Source organism: Lichenostomus cassidix, chromosome 1Aa (genome assembly GCF_008360975.1).
Source record: "Lichenostomus cassidix isolate B80296 chromosome 1Aa, HeHo_3.0, whole genome shotgun sequence".
NCBI classification, from domain to species: Eukaryota; Metazoa; Chordata; class Aves; order Passeriformes; family Meliphagidae; genus Lichenostomus; species Lichenostomus cassidix.
Genome location: NC_139480.1, coordinates 48,682,740 through 48,702,143, shown reverse-complemented (window position 1 = coordinate 48,702,143; position 19,404 = coordinate 48,682,740). Strand labels below are relative to the sequence as shown.

The following is a 19,404-nucleotide window of genomic DNA, read 5'->3' as shown; positions in this document are numbered from 1 at the left end:
CAGTGTGATTTTGAGGCTCACCCAGCATCTCTGTCCAGGGGCAGGATCTGCTGGGGGAGCCAGCCTCTGGGACAATGTGCTGCTCCCAAGGGCCCAGCCTTTGGCTCTGTGGGAGCCTGTGTGGGGCAGCATCACAGAATGGCAGAATTGTTAGGGTTGGGAGTGACCTCTGGGGATCACCTAGTCCTTTGGCAGGGACACCCAGAGCAAGTGACACAGGAACGCATGCAGGTGGGTTTTGCGTGTCCCCAGAGAGGGAGACTCCACGGGCAGCCTGTTCAGTGCTCTGCCGCCTTGAATGTAAAGAAGCTCTTCCCCACGTTGAAGTGGAACTTCTTGTGCTTCAGCTTATAGCCATCGCTCTGCTGGGCACCGCTGAAAAGCGTCTAGCACCATCCACCCACCTCTGAGATATTTATACGCATTAATGAGATTCCCCTCTCAGTCTCCTCTGGATGAAACAAGGCCCAGCTCACGCAGTTTCTCCTCCTACGAGATGCTCCAGACCCCAACCATCTTTGTGGCCTCTGCGGGACCCTCTGCGATAGCTCCTTGTCTAGTATTGAGGAGCCCAGGACTGCACAGAGCCCGAGCTGCGGCCTCTCTGGGGCCGAGCGGGGCGTGTGGGCGGGCGGGGGGCTGGCAGAAACCAGCAGTGGCATCGCCCCCATCCTCCCCCAGGGGTCTGGGGTGGGCTGCCTTCCCACCGGGAGGTGTTCACCCGCCCCGCAGCCCCCGCACCCCTGGAACCCCCCGGATCCCGCCCGGGGCCCGGCCCCACACTTGTCCCGCCATGTGCGGCGGGCAGCGGCGGCGGCGGCGGGGCGGGGGGAAGGGGTGGGTGCGCGCTCCCGGCGCGGCGCGTCCCCGTGGGCGGGCGCGCGCGGCTCGTCGCCGCCGGGCTGCCAGGCACGGCTCGGCTCGGCGCGGCTCGGCGCAGCCCGGCTCGGCTCGGCGCAGCCCGGCACCGCCCGCCGAGCCCCCCGCCTGCCTCCCGCCCACCCCCGCGCCGCCATGGACGGGGGCGCCTTCGGAGCGGGGAAAGCCGGCGGCGCCTTCGACCCGCAGGCCTTCATCCGGCAGCCGCAGACCATCCTGCGGTTCGTCTCCTGGGTAAGGCCCCGGGGGAGGCACCGGCAGACACCGACACCGGCAGCGGGGCGGGGGGCGACCCGGCGGGCTGCGGGGGGCGCGGGGTTCCCTCAGGGCGGGCGGCCGCCACCGGCCCGACCTTCCTGCACTCCTGCATCTATACACACACACATGTATATACATGTGTAAAATCATTGTGCTGTGTGTTACATAGCGTTAGATGGTGTTACATGTTTTTATCGTCATGTGCTGTTATGTGTTCCATATTTATTGTTATATGCTTTAATATGTGTGTGTATGTGCATGTATCCTCATGTAAAATGTGCGTGTGTCCATCAGTGTGTCTCCACACAGCCTGATCCATACACACACAGATATGTACCAGATTCCATAGCATTTTTGGCTGTATCTCTGTTATATATATATACATGCGGGTATGTTTGCATATAGGGATCTGTCTCTGGGTTTGTATATCTCTGTATGTATAAATCTCCATATATATATGTTCATGTGGGTATAGGCCCATGTGGGGTGAGAGCAGTCTGGTTTGGGGTTTCTTCGGTGGGAAGGGGAGTCAGGTTGGACCATGACCCTGTCTCCATCTCTGGTGGTTTCCAAGGGTGGAGTGTCTTCTCACTCTTCCATGCCTGTGTGTTTTGGTGGGTGCAGGGAGGCAGCAGGATGTGGGTGACAGGGAGAACCCGGGAGCGGGGATGCTGCAGTCCTGGAATTGCTTCCCTGGGGGTCAGGGGGTGCTGGGCTCAGGCCGTGCTGGGCTGTGGGGGCTGGATGTTGCTCTGTTTTACCCTTATCCTCTCAGCCCCCCAACATTCTTTCCCTGTAATGTTTTCCTCTCTGTAATGTGTGGGAAAGGGGGCGAGGGCAAAGAGGAGTCTAACAGGGGTGTCAGGGGAAGGTCTCTCCCTCTTCCCGTGACGCTGATCCCATGGCTGCCCGTGGGGCTGGCGCGTTTGTGCAAGAAGGTCATTGGGATTAAGGCAGCGAGAGCTGCAGCAGCAAGCTGGCGGGGAAGAGATTGAGGTCTCAGCCGGGAGCAGAGAAGGGAGGGCAGGGAGAGAGAGCAGGGGAGACACATGCGCATGGGAGCTGGGAGGCAAAGCGGCAGGCTGGCTTTGGGAAAATAAAATAAAAGCAGTGCCAGGTGGTGGAAACGAGGAAAAGAGAAGGTGGCCTGGCTTGCTGCTGGTGGTGGTGGTGAGGCTGTTCTTGTCCTGCCAGCCGGGTGGGTGCGTGACGTCCCCTCCGGGTGACTCGGAGGGTGGCCGGAGAGCCCCAAAACAGCTGAGGACTTGATTAATGCGGGCATTCTGTCTGTCTGTCCATCTGCCTGAGCTTGTTTACAGTGCAGCACATCACGCTGGGAGCGGGTTGGCTGCGCCAGGGCTGCTGCTGGATGCCAGGAGAGGGGATACGCGTGCCCCCCGCCCCTGAGAGGCTGGAGTGGAGCCAGCCCGTGTGCCCAGGGATGATGGACGTGACATGACCTACAAAGGCTCTCCCGTTGCTAATCTCTGTGGCAGAATTTCATCTTTCTCTATCTGCCTCTCAGTCTGGTGGTTTTTTTCCCACTCCATCCAAACACTGCAGGATTTTGGCTTCTCAGAAGCGTCAGGTGAGGGAGAGAGAACAAGAAATACGTTTGTTTTTTAATTAGGCACCTAATCTGCTTCAGAGTATCTCAGACACTGTTGGCTTGCTTGCTGAGCTCATTTCTATGCCCTGCAAGGTCGCTCCTGGTGAGAAGCACTTGCTGGGGAGTGGGATCTCCTTGGGACCCCAAGCAATTTCTCCCTGCCCGTGTGACCTTGACAGAGGACAGGATGGGATTTACCCCAGGCACTTCACTTGGCACTGGAAATTAAAGTCCTTTTGCAGAAGCTGGAGGTGCTCCAGGTCAGCAGTTCAGCAAGGGAGGGTGGCATGGCCATCGTGGTGCAAGGCTTTGCCTTCCTTCTCCTGCTTTTCCACTAGCTTGGTGTTGTCTGTCCTCCTGAGCATCTCTCCTTTAACAAAGCAGGAGAACCAAAAGCTCACCCCAAATATTTAGTGGTAGTTTTTGGTCTTTTTTTTAAACTTGAGACCAAAAGGGTCCTTGTGAGCAGTGAGGTCCTCTCTCAGGCTGTCACAAGCATCAGACCCTTTATGGCCCCTTCCATAAATTGGTTGAGCTTTGCTGAAAAAAGACTACTTCATGGTTTTCTTCCCTCCTGACTTCCTCTGGTAGAGGATTCTGTGGTTCCAGTGGTCAGAGGCTTTCCACTATAAAAGTGTTTGCTATCCGTTTGCTCTTGTGATCTTTTGCCCTTCAGTTTAAATCGTGCTTTTCTGTCCCTGGTGTTTTCCCCTGGGTATTTATAAACTGTGACTGCATCCATACTGAGACTTTCTAGTGCCAGACTCTATGAGCCAAACTCTTCTGGTGGCCAAGGGCTCTCCCTCCTTGTGGTCTCTCTGAGAGTCCTTCCTTTCACATACTCTTGCACACACTGAAAGTATTTTGCCTGCCATCTCCTGAGATCTCATTTGCCTATATCCTTCTCATGGCATGAATGGTCCATTGTCTCCCCAGGGCAAGCTGGAGGCTCCTTCTGGCCCGTTTCACATGATGAGCTTTCACTGAGAGCAGAAATTCTCATGATCGCTTCCTTAGGCAGTGACCTTGTGCTTGGGTCACGCTGCCTTTTAGCAGACTTCATGATGGCACAGAGGTGCATATGGCTTTTTATCAACAGGCACCAAAACTGGCTCCTGCCCAGGGAGTTTGCTGCCCAGGTGAGGTGGTGGCCAATCTCCAGGGAGAACTGCAGGATCAGGAACAGATGGAATGACCGAAGATTATTTATGTTGCTCCTTGCTGAAGAGGAGATAGGAGAAATTTGACAAGGAGAATGCTAAACTATGGAAAGAGTTTAGCAATTCTGGAACATCTGTCCACCACAACAGTGTTGTGAGGCAGCTCAGGTTTCATGGGTGCTTTGGAGGTCAGGCACAGCAGAGTGAGTGTCGCTGTGACAGAAAGGTTGCCTGGTGTGCATGCTGGTGATCAGTGGTGGCTCTGTGGGGTGCCCATGTCAGGTTTGGATGTTTAGGTGACCCAGAAGCTGGAGCTAGTGGAGCTGGGTGACCCATACCAAGCTGGAGCTGCACAGCTCCAGGATTGTTCCTGAAATAAAGCAGGTGAGTGTGAGCACATCCCTACCTGTTCCCGTTGTGCCCTGACCTGCAGTGCTCTCCACAGCCGGTGCAGGGGAGCTGGGTGGCTCCTTTGCAACCCACAGGCTTTGAATGTAGTGCTGACGCCATAAATAAGTAAAATGCTAATTGAAACAGGTTGTTCCAGGTACTCCTGTCTGCTTGAAAACCTGCTTGCTGGAGAAACTGAAGAGCTGCTCGATATAAAAGCCTAACAAGGCAAAAGTAACCCTGGTTTTGGAAGCAGGCCCAGCTTACTTGGATGTGGGCTTGAGTAAGAGTATTTCCAACCAGAGCTGCACAGACAAAGCAGCCCATTAAAACCTGTCACACAGATTGAGGTGCTGAGTCCCCCTCCGACGCCACGGTCATTGCCTCTCCAAAGGGAGGTTCAGTGAGGAGAGGCACTCCATCTCCTTTTCCATCACCTGCTGCTGTTGCCACCATGTCCTCTGGCTGATAGGAGCATCCAGAAAATTTGAGCTGTCAGAACAGGAACTACTGTCCCCTCTGCCTACAGGCACAGCACATCCCAAGCAGCTCCAGCTGAGCAGACAAGGGAGGTGAAGGACAGGATCCACATTCCTGGCTTCCCCATGACAGGCTGGCGCCTGCAAGCTGGAGGATGGGAACAAGCCACACCATGGCAGAGAGCCCCATGTCCTGCCTTGCCAGTAGGTCCCTGGCTTGCCACACTCATGATTGGCTTACTACACCACTTGTCTCTTCCCAAGGACATGCAGTGTGGGCTTGCAGTGGTGGTTAAACTGAGCCTGAGAGCCTGGAGGCCTTGTTAGTCTAAAATCAGCTGCAACTGGACTCCTACCTTCTTTCTGTCCCAAGTTAATGTATGAGACATTCCCCATGTTCCTGGCCCATAGCTCATGCTTTCTGCCTCTTCTCCTCCACCCCATTTTTGCTGCAGCCACCACACTCACTGGCTGTGTGCTTGCAAGGTGCCTTGGTGCAGATGAAAGAAACACAGCAGTTCAAAGCATGTGCTTTCAGTCAAGCCCTATGGACAGTTCTTTGTGGGATGCCCTTGACAAGGCTGGCTTCAAAAAGGCTTTTGGGGGTTTGTTGTCAGTGGGATTGGGTGAAAGGCCATGTCAGAAAATGAACAACAGATGTGTTGCACAGTGAGTCAGGTTGGATACAGCAGGTTGTGTTGTTTCCAGCGTAGTATTTCCAGGAAGGATCTTGGAGCAGAAACAAATGTCTCATTAGGGCATTTCCAGATAAAAATTTGAGAAGTAGCACATAGGGACCAAAGACAGTCAGAAACACAAGCAAAAAAGACAACCACATGTAATCTGCTGTTTCAAAACATGAGAGGCACACAGGGGTGAAGTAGAGGAACTGCATGGTGGTGGGACATGGCTAAGACAAATATTTGTGGCAAAACAAGGCAACAGAAAGGACTCACGTGGCTGCGAGAAGAGCAGGCACTGCGGGTGGCAGGGGGTGCAGTTCTCTGCTGGCACAGCCAAGCCAAGGAGGGGGAGATGTGTTGCTAGAAAGAAAACTGAACTCTTCCTCTTGGAAAAAGATGGAGCTTTTGGGTGGTCACTTTGCTGAGTGGTGGCACAGTGATGTAGGGACCATCTAGAACAAACAGAAGGACCTGGATACCACCATGGCCATGTGCTTGTGGAGGGTTGTCACCAGTAGTGGTGGGACAGAAGATGCTGTTTAACCATGGGAAGTGTGTGAGACCTGGACACAGGTCTGGTGGGAGGCAGAAGGGTTAATGGCCAGGCAGTCAGCTGCCAAACCATGTGTGGAAAAAAAAAGCTGGCTGGCCAGGAAATATGTCCCAGATCCCATGGCAGGAATTAGGGATGCAGAGCCTTTCTCCCTTCAGTCACCTGCTCCGGCTCAGACCTGGCTGGGGAGCTGCTGCCATGTGGCTGATGGCCAGGGAGGGTGAGCTGGGAGGGAGGTGCTGGTATATCCATGCTGTTCCCCTGTCCCACGTTCAGGGAAATGTGGTCCAGGGAGGCTGGCCCTCTCCAGCACCTGCACAAGGCTCAGACACTGTCGAGACTGTGGGCAGGAGTTGCTTGCTGCCTGCGTGGTGCTGGCTAGGGGGAATAAATAGAGGCTGCCTGTTTCCAAGCTACCAGTCCTATGCATCTCAAAAGCTGCATATGTTTTCTTCAAAATGAACTAAATACAAGTAGATTTAATGACAATAGTAATAATAATCATCCATGTCTGTGCAGGGCACTCCAAAGCTTTCCAGAGACTCCATTTGCAAGTGGCTGAATAAAAATGAAAGCCAGATCATCTCTGCCAGTTTATCATTTGCACCATCTCCTGCTCTTGCTTTCCTTTTTAAACAGATTTATTTCTGGTCATTACCAGATTAGATTCAGAAGAGGTTATGGCTTCATTCTGCCTGAGGGGGATTTGATTTGAAGTCCCACGAGGAATATTATGTCATCAAACTATTTCCTCTCTATAACAGAATAAAAAAGGGGGTGTGTGAGAGGGAGAGGCAGCACGCAGTGCGACAGAGGCTGTGACTGGAGGCTATTGCAGCGAGCAAAATAAGGCAGCTTGGCAGAAACCCTCTTCAGCCTCCTCCCCACCACAGCCATCATGGGGATCTTGGGGATGAAGTCAGGAAGGCAGCATGACAAAGTCCTGGGATGAGGTGCAGGAAAATCCTAGTGCACTGCCAGAGGCTGGCTGTGCTTTGCATCCATCACATGATGCTCAGGAGCATCTGATGCACGGCCAGGGATGGGCAGCATGGTGGAAACTGCCTCACGTGATGCTCAGGAGGCTTTGCCTGGCTTTCTGCAGGGCTGAGCCTGCAGTGGGGAGGGACTGAAGAGCCTCTCTTCTCATCTCCCACCTTTGGCAAAATCAGATCACCCATTTTACCAAGAGCAAAAAACAGGTATTTTGTGGCAGGACGCGGAATTTTGCCTGTTTTGCACTTTTCTCACTGTAATAAGCCCTTACATGCTTATAATGGTCAGCATGAGCCCCTTGAGAAATAAGGAGAGGAAAATTCTCAGCTTCTCCATCTCCTCCCTGCAGTGCTAAGCATTAAGTTCATTTTGCTGCGTCTTTTGGCACTGTGCTCTGCCTCTGTCAGCTTTGCAATGCACCTGGCTCTGGGCTGCACTTGGTGTCTTCGAAGCTCTTGGATGAGAACAGGAATCGAGGAAAATGATTGAAATACCCTATGTGGATGTGGTGTTTAAGGAGTGGTGAAGTGGAGCAAAGCTGGGTCCCAGCAGCAGGGCTGAGTTGGTCAGATCTTCTCCAAGTGCTGTTTTCTGACCTTTTTTTGAGTGTAGCCAAATGTATTGCTGCTTATTAAATGTGTACCTCCAGCCAGGCTGCACACCTGCCCAACTGATGTTGCTCTTGGAGGCTTACAGAAACCCTCTGAACCTAAAAATCTAGTTACTTCAAGTCCTGTTAATTGACTTAAGCAGTCTTGCTGAAGAAATTAGGTTTCTCAAGTGCACAAAGCTGGGGATGGCTGGCTGGTTTTTCTTCCAGCGTAAGAAAGTGGCTAGTGATCTCCCTCTGCAGAGTGGAAGGATGGGCTGCATTTGGGAGCCTTGGGAGGCCTCCTGTTAGGCTGTGGACAAGCCACTTGCCTGCATCTTGGTGCTCAGTCAGGAGAAGATCTCTGCCATCCTCTCCTTGCCTCCTCTTTGCAGCTGGATGTGTATTTTGGGCCATTTTATCAGTAGCCGTAGGCAAGACTTTGTGCAGGAAGGATTTGCTGTGCCAAATAGGGGAAGAAGACTAAAGCAGCAGAATCACAGAGCAGTAAGAGGCTCGTGCCAGTGCTGCTGGTCACTGGCATTTCTTTACAAGTGCTGCAGATGTGATGGGAGCAGGAACATAAACACTTCATTCTTGAAAACTTGGTGCTTTCTTTATAATCTAGGTAGTCATTCATGCTGCACCTGCTGCTTGGATCATCTTTGCAGGGCATGGATTGTGAAATCAAGGAAATAAAATACATTTGCTCTTTCTAAGATGACTTGCCACGTCAGTGAGCTTCCACCCAGCTGCTTCCTTACCAACAAGGAATAGCTGCCATGGATGAAGTGTGCATGGACGAAGTTTCTCCTAAAGGCTGCAAGATCTAAGCTCTCATAACTATGATTTTTTTTTTAAAGAAAATTTTATCACAACAGTTTCTGGGTATGGACATCATGGGAATAAAACGGGATGTTGTCTGGCAGCAGCAGCAGCAGCAGCAGCAGCAACAACAACAATTGCCTCTTTTGCTGTCCAGCTCTGCCTGGAATCTCTGGTTTGAGCCTGCCCATTCTTGCCCAGTCAGTGTAATCCAGCCCAGCTCGAGGCTTCTGTGCTCAGTGGGTCCTCACAGTGTTCTGCTGTGCCATCAGGGTGGTGACAGGCTGGCAAAGGGAACAAGCCCTCCTTTTGCCCTTTCTGCAGTGCCAGGGAGTGGAGCATGGATCAGAGCTAATGCCAACGGTGAGAAAAAAACAGAGAAGGAGACATCTCTTAAGCTACTGTGCTTTGGTCCATAGAAAGCTTTCCTAAGCACAAAGAGTACTCTGGGGTGGCTGTTTCAGGACACAGACAGAAGATAAGCATCCACAGTGTCTTATTCTGCTCACAAGTGAGAACATGCTTAATGGAATCTCCCCAGAAAACTCCGAAGATCATCTGAAATCAGATGCTTGCCTGTAAATCATACCTTGGACACCTCCAGGCTGTGAAACAGGTTTCTCTTCATAGGAGAGAAGTTTGGCATCTTCACTGACCGCAAAAGGAGAAAGGAAGTCAGGAATGCCATCTCTGCCTGAAAATTAGGGAGAGGGAGATGTTCCTCTGGTCTTGTGACTCTGAGCTGTGCCTTTATGATGTGCCAGCATATAAAGGTATGAAAGAGCAAATGCAAAATGAAATTATTCTGTCCAGCCCAGCAGCAAACCCAAAGCTAAGAGCAGAGAGAAGATGTGTATCAGGATATATCTCCACAGATGTGTCTCTAGGGAGATACCATTACAGAAGTTCATTCATCCCGAATGAGTAAGCAGAGACTCACAATACAGCTCACTGCAAGGGTTTATCTGACTCAGGGAATCAACATCTTAACAGTTTTGAGTCCTAAACCAAAACTGAACACCAGACTATGCCACTTTTGAGGCTGTTCCTCATCTTCCAAAGAGAAGATAAGCTTTCTGTCTAATGCTGCAGAAAACAGGGCACCCACTTTGTAAGCTCAATATATGGAGGTTGGTACTTCAGGTGTCAGAATCACTGCTGGTCACAGCCTCTCATTGGGATGTCACTTCAGGAATTTGTCAGCTCTTCCTCCAGTCAGAGGAACGGGGTGTTATTGCCAATGATCCTGGGCAGACCTGTCAGCCCAGCCTGTGGTGAAGGTGAGGCATCCCACTGAAAGAGCCTGGCTGTAATTGTCTGCAATTTTCCTGCTTTGCAAACAATTCAGGCTGAATTTTCAAGGACTAAACCTTTGCTTCTAGCAGAAGAGATTCTTATTTAATTTTCACAGGCAATTTCTGCAAAATATGATCAATCTTCATTTACAAGAAGGAGGAGGACAAATCGGTTATTTTACTTCTAAGCTTAAGAAGCTCTTCTGATTTTCAGAGAACCCATACAGTTCCTACGCTTAGGAACACCAGCTTCCAGCTTTTTTTAGTTTGCTCTAGTGTGATACGCCCAGTTTCAGCAAGCCAAGTGTGACCCAATTATGAGTCTTGAGGTGAAAAAATAATATTGGTGTCAGTGGATATTTGCTAGAGTTTGGCAGGTGAAACATTGTTGGTGTTGAGTATCTACCCCTGGGCTGTTGGGGGACTGTGAGTAAGGTTTTTCCTGTGGCTCTTGATGGCACAGGCCAAGCAGCAAAGGTCTGTGCTGTGAATCTCAGATATCTAACCCCACTGATGATTGGTGGTATGTTGGGTTGGCATTAATCAATTTTCCCTGCACTCACAAAGCTGCTTCTCTGCTTTCTGGGTTGTCTTCTGGTGCTTGCTTGGTTAAGTGGTATTGGGTCCTGACCTAGCAAACACTCAGACCTAGAACCACTTCCTGCAGGAGACTTGGCCTTCTTGTGTGCTCCTTCTTCTTGGGGATGGGGTGGTGGCTCCAAGGGTGCAAGGTCTTGTTGTGCAGACATCTCCCAGGCTGGCAGAGTACCCTGGTGATGTCCTAGGGCACTTCATATGCTTGAGGTCCCATTCCCCATCTCCCTGAGGCTCTTTCAGGCAGCCTCCAGTTGGCTGTTCCTACTGTAGGTCTCCAGGTGCCCCACAAAGAAAAATCTGTACATGCTGCCTTAATACTCCCCTCTTTCTTCTGTGGGGAAGGGGAAGCTGCTTATTTGAGATGCAGGGCTGGGACTGCTGTAAATAGCTCTCTGCTTTGGTGAACCTGCTGTGTCAAAGAGGGACAGCCTTGTGGCAGGCGACAAAGGCTAAGCCCATGAGCAAAGATTAGACCAGCAACTGCGGATTAGGGCATTTCTACCTGGACTCATCCTTAATTCTGCCTGATTTAAAATAACATGCAGCAGCAGGAGTGATGACAAATAGGGAGCACTCACAGTGGTCCTGACAAGTGGAGTAGGGATGTTTGGCCCCTAAAATCTGTGGGGAAGGCTGGAGGATGTTGGCATATGGGTGAGTGGGCAGAAGGATAGGTGGTGTCATGGACTGGGATGATGGAAAACTGGTGGAGAGAGGTGTGTAATATGGGGAGATGGGGAGAATGGAAGCCCAGCAGGATGGAGCTGCAGTGCAAGCAGGGCTGTGGATTGTGGGAGGGTGGATGGGGAAAAGAGTGTAGTAGCTTGATAGATAAAATCAGTGAACAGATGCGTGGAAGAAACAATTAATCTCTTGAAGGGAAAGGAGTGAGTGGGAGAATAAGTGCTGACTAAGAGGATTTCCACTACTTGAAGCCATTGTATGCAGCACCAAAACCATACCCCAATTTACACTCCATATCTCCACTCCAGACCTCCCTGTGTGTCTGTGAGAAGCCACCCTTACTCCAGACTGCAACCGCTTTGCATTGCTTTAGGTCAGATGGATAAAAAGGTTCAATCTAAAAATGTCCTATTTTAAGTTAATCCTCAGAAATAAAATGAGACCATGTCCCCAGTAAATTCCCTGTGGCTACAGCCCAGGCAAGGCAGCAGGGCGGGAGCTCAGCAGAGCAGAGAGGTGCTGGTGAAGGGTGTCTGTGCCCTGCAGAGCTCTGCTCCTTTGTGCTGCTCCAGAGAGATAGGGTTTGCCCTGACATGTCTCTGGCCTCCCTCCCCACCAGGTGTTCTCCATCGTGGTGTTTGGCTCCATTGTCAATGAAGGGTACGTGAACCGCGTGGACGAGGTGGAAGAGCACTGCATTTTCAACCGCAATCACAATGCCTGCAACTATGGCATTACCGTGGGTGTCCTCGCCTTCCTCAGCTGCCTTCTTTACCTGGCTCTGGATGCCTACTTCCCGCAGATCAGCAGCGTCAAGGACCGCAAGAAGGCAGTGCTCTCGGACATCGGAGTCTCGGGTGAGCTTCCTGGCCATTTGGCCATAGTTGGCCATTCGGGCAAACTGCTCCATGTCAGGCTCTCCCTAGAGTGTGTCAAAGGGGCCAGGAGCGGGGTGAGGGCAGGATCAGGTGAAGCACCTCAATTTGCTAAGGACTGTGGGCTTGCAAGTTCTTTCACAGTTAGCCCCTTGCCTAGCAGTCCCATCAACAGCTGACAAGAGAAGGGGAAGGATTGTGCCCTGTTTTGCTGCTGCTTAGGAATGCCCATTTCACACACTGCCAGGTGTCTGCCTGTGCCTGGCAGAGAGGGTGAGAACGTCCTACCTTCACCCCTTTTCTGGGGGCACATCATGTTAGTGATCCTTCAGTCCTTCCTTGATGCGAGTCCCTGAGCTGTTCTGTCCTGAGCACAAGCTGGTCTCTGTGCAACTGCAGACTAGCTGCTTCCCACTCTTCTGCAGCTCCCATGGAAAGAATTGCTCTTTACTTGTCCTTGCAGGACAGGATTGTGAAGCAGTGGCTGTTTCATAGAGCCCAGGTGATTGCTCTAGTACTGGAAGCCCTTCAGGCTCCCTCCCAAGGCCAAATGCAAGTCCTGTGATCAATCCAAACACAAGCAAATGAACTCTCCTGAGGTGCTTTTTGCAGACACCTATTGTCACCTTGACAATTTGCTGTCAGGGAGCCTGCCAGCTCACTTGGGCTCAGACTGGCTGAGCAGTCAGTTTTGCTCAGTCTGCAACATAGTGATGGGTCTCAGAGGGCTGAAATTTCCAGAGAAATGAGATACGTGTATGTTAAGCTCACGCATATCTTCTTGATGTCTCTGTCCTTCCCTTTGGCATGCTGGACGTGGTCCATCCCAGCCTTTTGGGCATTCCTCTGGTTCGTTGGCTTCTGCTTTCTGACCAACCAGTGGCAAGCTTCGAAAGAAGAGGACAACCCACTGAATGAGGGAGGGGATGCAGCCCGAGCAGCCATCACGTTCTCATTCTTCTCCATCTTTACCTGGGTGAGTACTGCAGCCATGATGTTGGATCAAATGTCCTCTGTCCTGTATTATCTTGTGGGGAATGAAAAGTGACTGGGTAAGAGTAATTCCCTCTGGGATCTCAGTTCACATGGCTTCTGAGAAGGAAAAGCCGGAGAGTAGGTGTTTGGGAAGTAAACTTGAGAAACAGGGACTCAAAAACTTATGTGGAAGAAGGTTTTAGAGCACTAATAAGCACAGTGGGAAAGAGAGTCCCATATCCCAGTAAGGAGTGTTCTTGGCAGATATTGGACAAGCCAGCTCCCCAACCACCATTATCACAGAATCATACAACAATCTGAGTTGGAAGGGACCTTTAAAGGCCATCTAGTCCAACCCTCCTGCAAAGAGCAGGGACATCTTCAGCTAGGTCAGGTGGCTCAGAGCCCAGTTCAATCTGACTTTGAATGTTGCCAGGACTGGGGCATCCCCCACCTCTCTGGACAGCTTGTTAACCATTTTTCCTGTGTGTCAGAGGACTTCAACAGCATTTTCACCTTACAGACACTAAGCAGAGAAGGGATCTCCAGGCCAGGGGTTGCACCCATCTCCCTCACAGCTTTGCTCCTGTCATGCAAGCTGGCATCATTGTTCTTCTGCATTCTGTCTGCACCCACCACTGGAGTGCCATCTCACTGGGTCACCTCTTAGGAAGGTGATGGTGCTGTCTTAAGACTGCCCTTTCCCCAGCAGTTCTTTATTGCTAGTTTCCTGGAAAAACTGTAGTGTGCAATCTAAATATCCCTGATGACTTCCTTCTGCCTCTGAAAGCACCAAGCACAAGTGATTTTTTTCTGAAGTGACAGGATAGTGCCAAGCAGGAAAGCGTTTTAACCCTGTCTCCAAGCATAAGCCGTTGTGGCTTTATCTTCTCCTCTTCCTACAGGCCTTGATGTTGGGCAGGGGCCAGATAGGAAAGGTGCCATAAGACCAGGGAGCTGTCAGAGGGAAGGGATCTGCAAAGGGTTGTGCTGTCAGCACCCTCACCACGGTGACACCAGGCAGGATCAAGGGACAGCAGTGTGTGTGTTCCCTTCATGAGCTGTGTCCTGCACTCGAGTGCTGCCAAAAGCCCCTTGCAGGCTCCAGGAGAAAGTGTGACAAGGAGCAAGGCTTCTGCAAGGGGTCCCTCAGGACACTTTTGGAGGTGCCATCACCTGCAGTGATCCTCTCTCATGCACAGGTGTCCTCTTCCCTTGGTTCCTTGGGGTTTGTTTTTATTTCAATCAAACACTCTGGTTTGCTCTACCTTACTGATTGTCCTTCCCACACCCCTCTCTCTCCTCACAGGGCTCCCTCGCATTTCTGGCTTTCCGGAGACTCAAAGACATTAATTTTCAGGAGGAATACAATACCCTGTTCCCTAACTCCCCATCCTTGCTGCCTTAGTGCCCCTTGCTGATGGCAGAATTTGGGGCAAGGGGTGGAAGGATGCAGCTGGAGGAGGTCACTGAGCAGAACTGGTTCCAATGCCCTGACTATGAGTTTGTGGTCACTGCAGGACATGGGATGGGAAGATATGGACTATTGATTGGTGTGCAGTTGTCCACAGAATGGGGCATCTCCCTCTGGAGAATTGGAGCTGGCAATTTCTTCTCCTCTTCTGCTCCCTTCTCTCCCTCACCCATACTAATGCTGTGTAACACTCACTGTGCCTTTTTTTGATGACTGCTCAGACCTAATACTTCAGACAGGAGATGTCCTCTGCCCCCACCATTTTACCTCGTCCATTTCTTCCCAGACCTCATTCCCGAAAAACCTCTCCCCCATCACCTGCTAGACTGCTCACCTCTCTCAGGGATGCTCTGGGACAATGAGCCATGCCTGCTGAACCCTGTGCCCAGGCTCCCCCAGTCCACCAAAAGGTGCCCTGCCTGCAGTGCCTGAGGCAGGAGACAGAAGTCTGCTTGCTAACCATCCCCTGGTCTGGGAAGCAGCTGCCTTGCTTCCTGCTGCTTCTTTCCGAGGTCTGTGCTACGCCTTGCGGATGTTGACTGGTGAAGGGTTACAGGTGGTGATCTCTACCTCAGTACTCAGAGTCAAATCCTGCTCTCATCAGCCTTTATGAGCCAAATGGCTGCTGGTACCTGCAGCCCAGCAGCCAAGCCCTGTGTGGTGTTGCCAAGGCATATTGCCTTCCCACAGCCAGGAGGGGCTGACTGGGATAATCCCATGCCAACTGAGCCTCTGCGGCCCGTGCGATGTTGGTGAAACCCCAGTGCCAGACAGGAGGTGCCCTGCACATCCCAGAGAGAGCTGGGAGCCTTGGCAGGCTGCACACAGCCAGCTGGACTCGCAGCCATATCTGCCCAGTCCTCCTCTCTCCTGGTGGGCTCGTGCTTTCTGTGGAACAGTCTGGATTTCCATGCTCTTGGGGTGTTTCACCGGCGGTCTGCCAGGCGGGCCTCGCACACTAATCCGTAACCACTACTAACCCCACTTTTGTTTGTTTCTCTTTTTCGGTACGTTCCCCCTCTTTTTTCCTCTTCCCTCCCCTCTCTGCTTCCCATCTCTTCCCTCCACCTCCTCCCTTAAAGGCGGGCCAGGCATTCCTGGCGTATCAGCGTTTCCAGCTGGGTGCCGATTCGGCCCTCTTCTCCCAGGACTACATGGACCCAAGCCAGGACTCCGGCATGCCTTATGCTCCCTACACGAACGAGGAGGATGCTACAGATGCGGTGGGGACGTACCAGCAGCCCCCTCCAGCAGATGCTTTCGACACCGAGACACAGGGGTACCAAACGCAGAACTACTGAGCCACCGATGCCCCTTTCCCTTCCCCTTTCCCTTCTGCCCCCTTTCCCACTGCCGGCAGAAAGCCGAGGCACAAACAAGACACGTGCATAGTGGTACAAGAGGTGGCTCTCAGCTATGCTCCAGCCTTCTGGGTCATCTGTTTTTATTTATTGTTTTTAAAAAAGGAAAAAAAAAATAAGGAAAAAAGGTTTCCCCATCACCTTTCTTCTCTCCCACCAAGCTACCTGCCAGAACCAAATTTTTCCAAAATCTGCATTTTGACAGGAAGGTCCTCCTTTTCCTCCTCTCCCTCCTGCCTTGCTGCAGAGGGCAGAGTCTGTCTGGTGGACAGGAGAGGAGCTATGGCACTGGCAGGGCAGGGGAAAGGGTGTTGGAGGCAGAATGGAAAAAATGAGAGGGACTGGGGACCTTCTTAGAGGAGATGGTATCACTAAAGGTTGGAGTAGATGCGGGAGCATCCAAATTGGTCTGGAGCACCTGGTGGCTCAGGGAGGGGAATAGCGTTGGAGTCAGCTTACCAGAGTGTGAGGAGAGGCCTGGAGGACAGAAGGAACAGCATCCTCCGTGTAAAGATGGGGGCTTTTCCCTGCCACATGCTAGTGAGGGAGGGGTGTTTTATTTTTAGAAGGTTTGGGATAAGTGGTATTGGGGAGGGGGGTGAGCACAAGGAGAGAAAATGGGAAGGGAAAAAGGAAGATTTGCAGGTACAATCAGAAATCACAGGCACATCTGTAGGTTACAACGAGAGACTGAGCAGAGCAGAGTGGTAATGCCCTGAGATTCACTCTTTCCTTGGCCCCCTTGGACTGAGGTGGAGCTGAATCCCCTTGCCTGTATGTCCTGCTAGTCACTGCTCTTCTCAGACCAGTGTTTGGTGAGGCAGGAGAGGAGCCATGCCCAGTCTCTGGGCCCAGATACAGTGCCTGTGAGAGGAAGGATTGAGGAGGTAATCTTCTAGAGATCCCTGAAAGCCTTCAACCCCAGCTGGTCTGGTTCGATGGGGAGAGCAGAGCTTCGTCATTTCACCCAGGGTGGGAGGAGAAGAAAGACAGTTTTGCTCCTCAGGTCCTGCTGAACCTTCCTCTGTTGCTCTGTTCCTTTACAGTAGTGCAAAGCCTCTTGCTGACACCATCTTTGTAGCACACAGGAATGGAGCAGGACCCCACTTAGAAAGAAATACTGCTGCTGGGATGGCCAGCATGCATCTGGCTCTTGCACAGGGGTGCAGCCAAGTGGGGAAGGGTCCTGCCCTGCACAGCTCCCCCACTCAGATGGGGAGGAGGTCTTGGTGTGCAGAGAATTGGGAGGGGCCAGACTGAGTTGTCTGAAAGCTGATCTTTCTGTACTTGCCACAGACCGTACCTTAGTGCTCTTCTGCAGCATCTCAGACTTTGAAGCCTCGCCTAGGTGGCAGCAGTGACTCTTAGATAGAGCTCATATGGGTATCATTCCACACCCTTCATGGTTTTGCTCCAAGACACAACTGTGGAAGCTCACTCTCTGTTCCAGGTTAGAAGTTAGGTCTGTGGGTGAAGACAGATTCCCAGATTTCCCCTAAACAGAAATAATTCAGCAATAGCTATGTAGACAATTCTCCCGGGCACAGACATCTCTCAGAGCACAAGAAGCAGGGTTTACCTTGCAGCAGTGAGGAGCTCCATCCCCCAGACAGCCACCCTGCTTGATGCAATACTGCTCCTAGTAGCAGAGATCAGGAGCAGATCCAAAATCTGTAGGTGCCCGCACTGCACATCCAGCCTATTCCTCGTAGCACCCTTAGGAGTGGGGAGAATGGGACACAGGTCTGGCCTGTGGCTGTGTGAACTTCTCATCTGGAGGACACCAAGGTTACCAGTCCTTCCCTCCTCCCAGTGCCCCACAAAGATAGGGAAGGGATAAACTGTAGAGCAGCAGCCTGCAGAGTGAAGTGGAGCAGTGTTCTCCAGTGTATACAGGCACTGTTTCTCCCTGTTCCTACCAGCACTCTTGTGCTGCAGGTGGCTGTCCCCATGGCTTGTCCTCCCCAGGTTTGTCCCACCTTGCTGGTGGTTACCCACTGGGGTGGACAGGAGGGAGGGATCAGGTAGCTCTAAGGACGCAGCAGGAACGACTGGGCACACGTCCCTTGCTCTGTGGCTATGAGTGAATGCAATACTGTAAATAGGAGGGGTGCTTTTTGGAAGGAAGCCCCTCGAGCTTCATTTTCTGTAGGCTCAGCCTAATATTTAGGCTTGGGACAGGTTTACTTTTTTGAGAGAGGTTTGTTGTGACTGGATGTGGAGGGAGCACCCTCTAGTCTGTCTCCCACCAGGGGAGAAGAACGAATGAATGACGAGGTGGAGGAGGAGAGAAATCAGTTGTACTCACCCAGACTCATCTGTGTCATCCTTCATGCTTTCATTTGGGGTGGGGGGAGGGAACCAAGAGGAGGAGGAGGCTATAAATAACCAGCCCTCAGCACAAAAATGTGTTGTACTTTTTGGAGGTCCCTTCTCTGTGAGTGACCAGGCACATAAGGAGAGGTACAGACAGTATGTGGGGGGTCTACCTGGGGCTCTCTTTTGGGGTGTGGTGCAGGAGCATCTTGCATGCCCCTTCTCCCATCAGAGTTATGTAGGTGGCTGAACACCATTTGGGGCTGACTAATGAGCAAGCTTTTCTTTATCCTCTTTGGCTTGCTTTCCTCATGTAACCAGCTGATGGGCCTAGGTGTGCTTGAGGCAGGAATGAACCTCCCCCTCAAAACCAGCACTTCAGTGAGACATGAGCCAGGTGGCTTCATCTTGAGTTACTTCCCATCTCTCTGTTGTTCTCCTTGCTTTGTGTCATAAGAAAGGCATTAATGTGACAGGGGACACTATAACAGTAGACACTTGGACAACTTCTTGCTTTTGCTCATGGGAGAAAACATACTGATTGGGTTCATGTGCTTTCAGCCTTTGCAGTGGGGTGACAGACCTGGAAGTGGGACTCTCCTTGTTGGCGTGTAGCCCTTTACAATGCAAAATGCAACTTCCAGTGGCATTTGGCTGGTTCTGCAGTTGATGAGACATACAGACCTACCCAAATGGCTGGTTATCTTAGCTTAAGTGCTTCAGATAAGGTGCTGCCTATTTCTGGTGATCATAGGTGAGATCTGAGCAGCTGACTGGAACATGTCCTTTTACATTCTAAGTGTGGGTGAGATCAGTCCCACTCTAGAGATTAGGAGATCAGAGGGACGGCTGTGTAAGCGAAATAATAAGGCGGCTGTCTTCTCCCCCCATTTGTTCAGATTACAGAGGATTATGCATCCCCTGTAGGGAGCAATGGCCCCTTGATGTCATCTAATGAAGCCCCCAGGTGAGAGACTGTTTTGTGGAAGCAGAGGCTGTGAAGGGCAAAGAGATGATGCAACCTTGCCCCAGTTCTATCTGTGGCTTCAGCCTCCTGATGTGTCCCCATCCCTGTCTTACCCATAGCCCCACCACCCCATTGATCACCTCATCACACACCCTTCCTCTCTGCATTATTCCTGGCAGTTCCCTCAGGGGAGGAGGTGTCTTTGTCCCTGTACCCTTGCAAGCACTTGGGAGGACGAAGGAAGGCAGCATTGCAGGGTGGTTCCCACAGGAGTCTCAGCTCCCATCTCCAGAGCAGGTACAAGGTAAAGAGCCCAGTGAGGCCACCTCACGCAGCAAGTTCAAACCATCCATCCAGACGACCCCCTGCTGCCTGTGGCATTTGTAACACCACCTGGGCTGCCCTGCTCCTTCCCCTGACACATTACTGCCTGTGTATA

The 19,404-nt window shown here is 51.7% G+C and overlaps 1 protein-coding gene across 2 annotated transcripts; it reads left to right on the top strand.

The window, feature by feature from the left end:
• Positions 1-878: 878 nt before the first annotated feature.
• On the top strand, positions 879-17,510 carry SYNGR1 (synaptogyrin 1). Of its 2 annotated transcripts, none has more exons than XM_085048729.1 (4): positions 879-1,113; positions 11,617-11,854; positions 12,703-12,848; positions 14,157-15,547. In XM_085048729.1, the coding sequence occupies exons 1-4, from the start codon at positions 1,015-1,017 to the stop codon at positions 14,253-14,255; spliced, it is 582 nt and encodes a 193-aa protein (XP_084904855.1). In that variant the 5' UTR covers positions 879-1,014; the 3' UTR covers positions 14,256-15,547. The 2 variants fall into 2 exon arrangements, with proteins under 2 accessions (XP_084904855.1, XP_084904854.1); XM_085048728.1 differs by having other exon boundaries at positions 883-1,113; positions 15,404-17,510.
• Positions 17,511-19,404: the final 1,894 nt, after the last annotated feature.

Coding starts and splice junctions, on each gene's coding strand:
- SYNGR1 (XM_085048728.1), top strand. CDS start 1,015: ATGGACGGGGGCGCCTTCGGAGCGGGGAAAGCCGGCGGCGCCTTCGAC. Junction 1,114..11,616: donor TCCTGCGGTTCGTCTCCTGG/GTAAGGCCCCGG, acceptor CCTCCCCACCAG/GTGTTCTCCATCGTGGTGTT. Junction 11,855..12,702: donor CTCGGACATCGGAGTCTCGG/GTGAGCTTCCTG, acceptor GGTCCATCCCAG/CCTTTTGGGCATTCCTCTGG.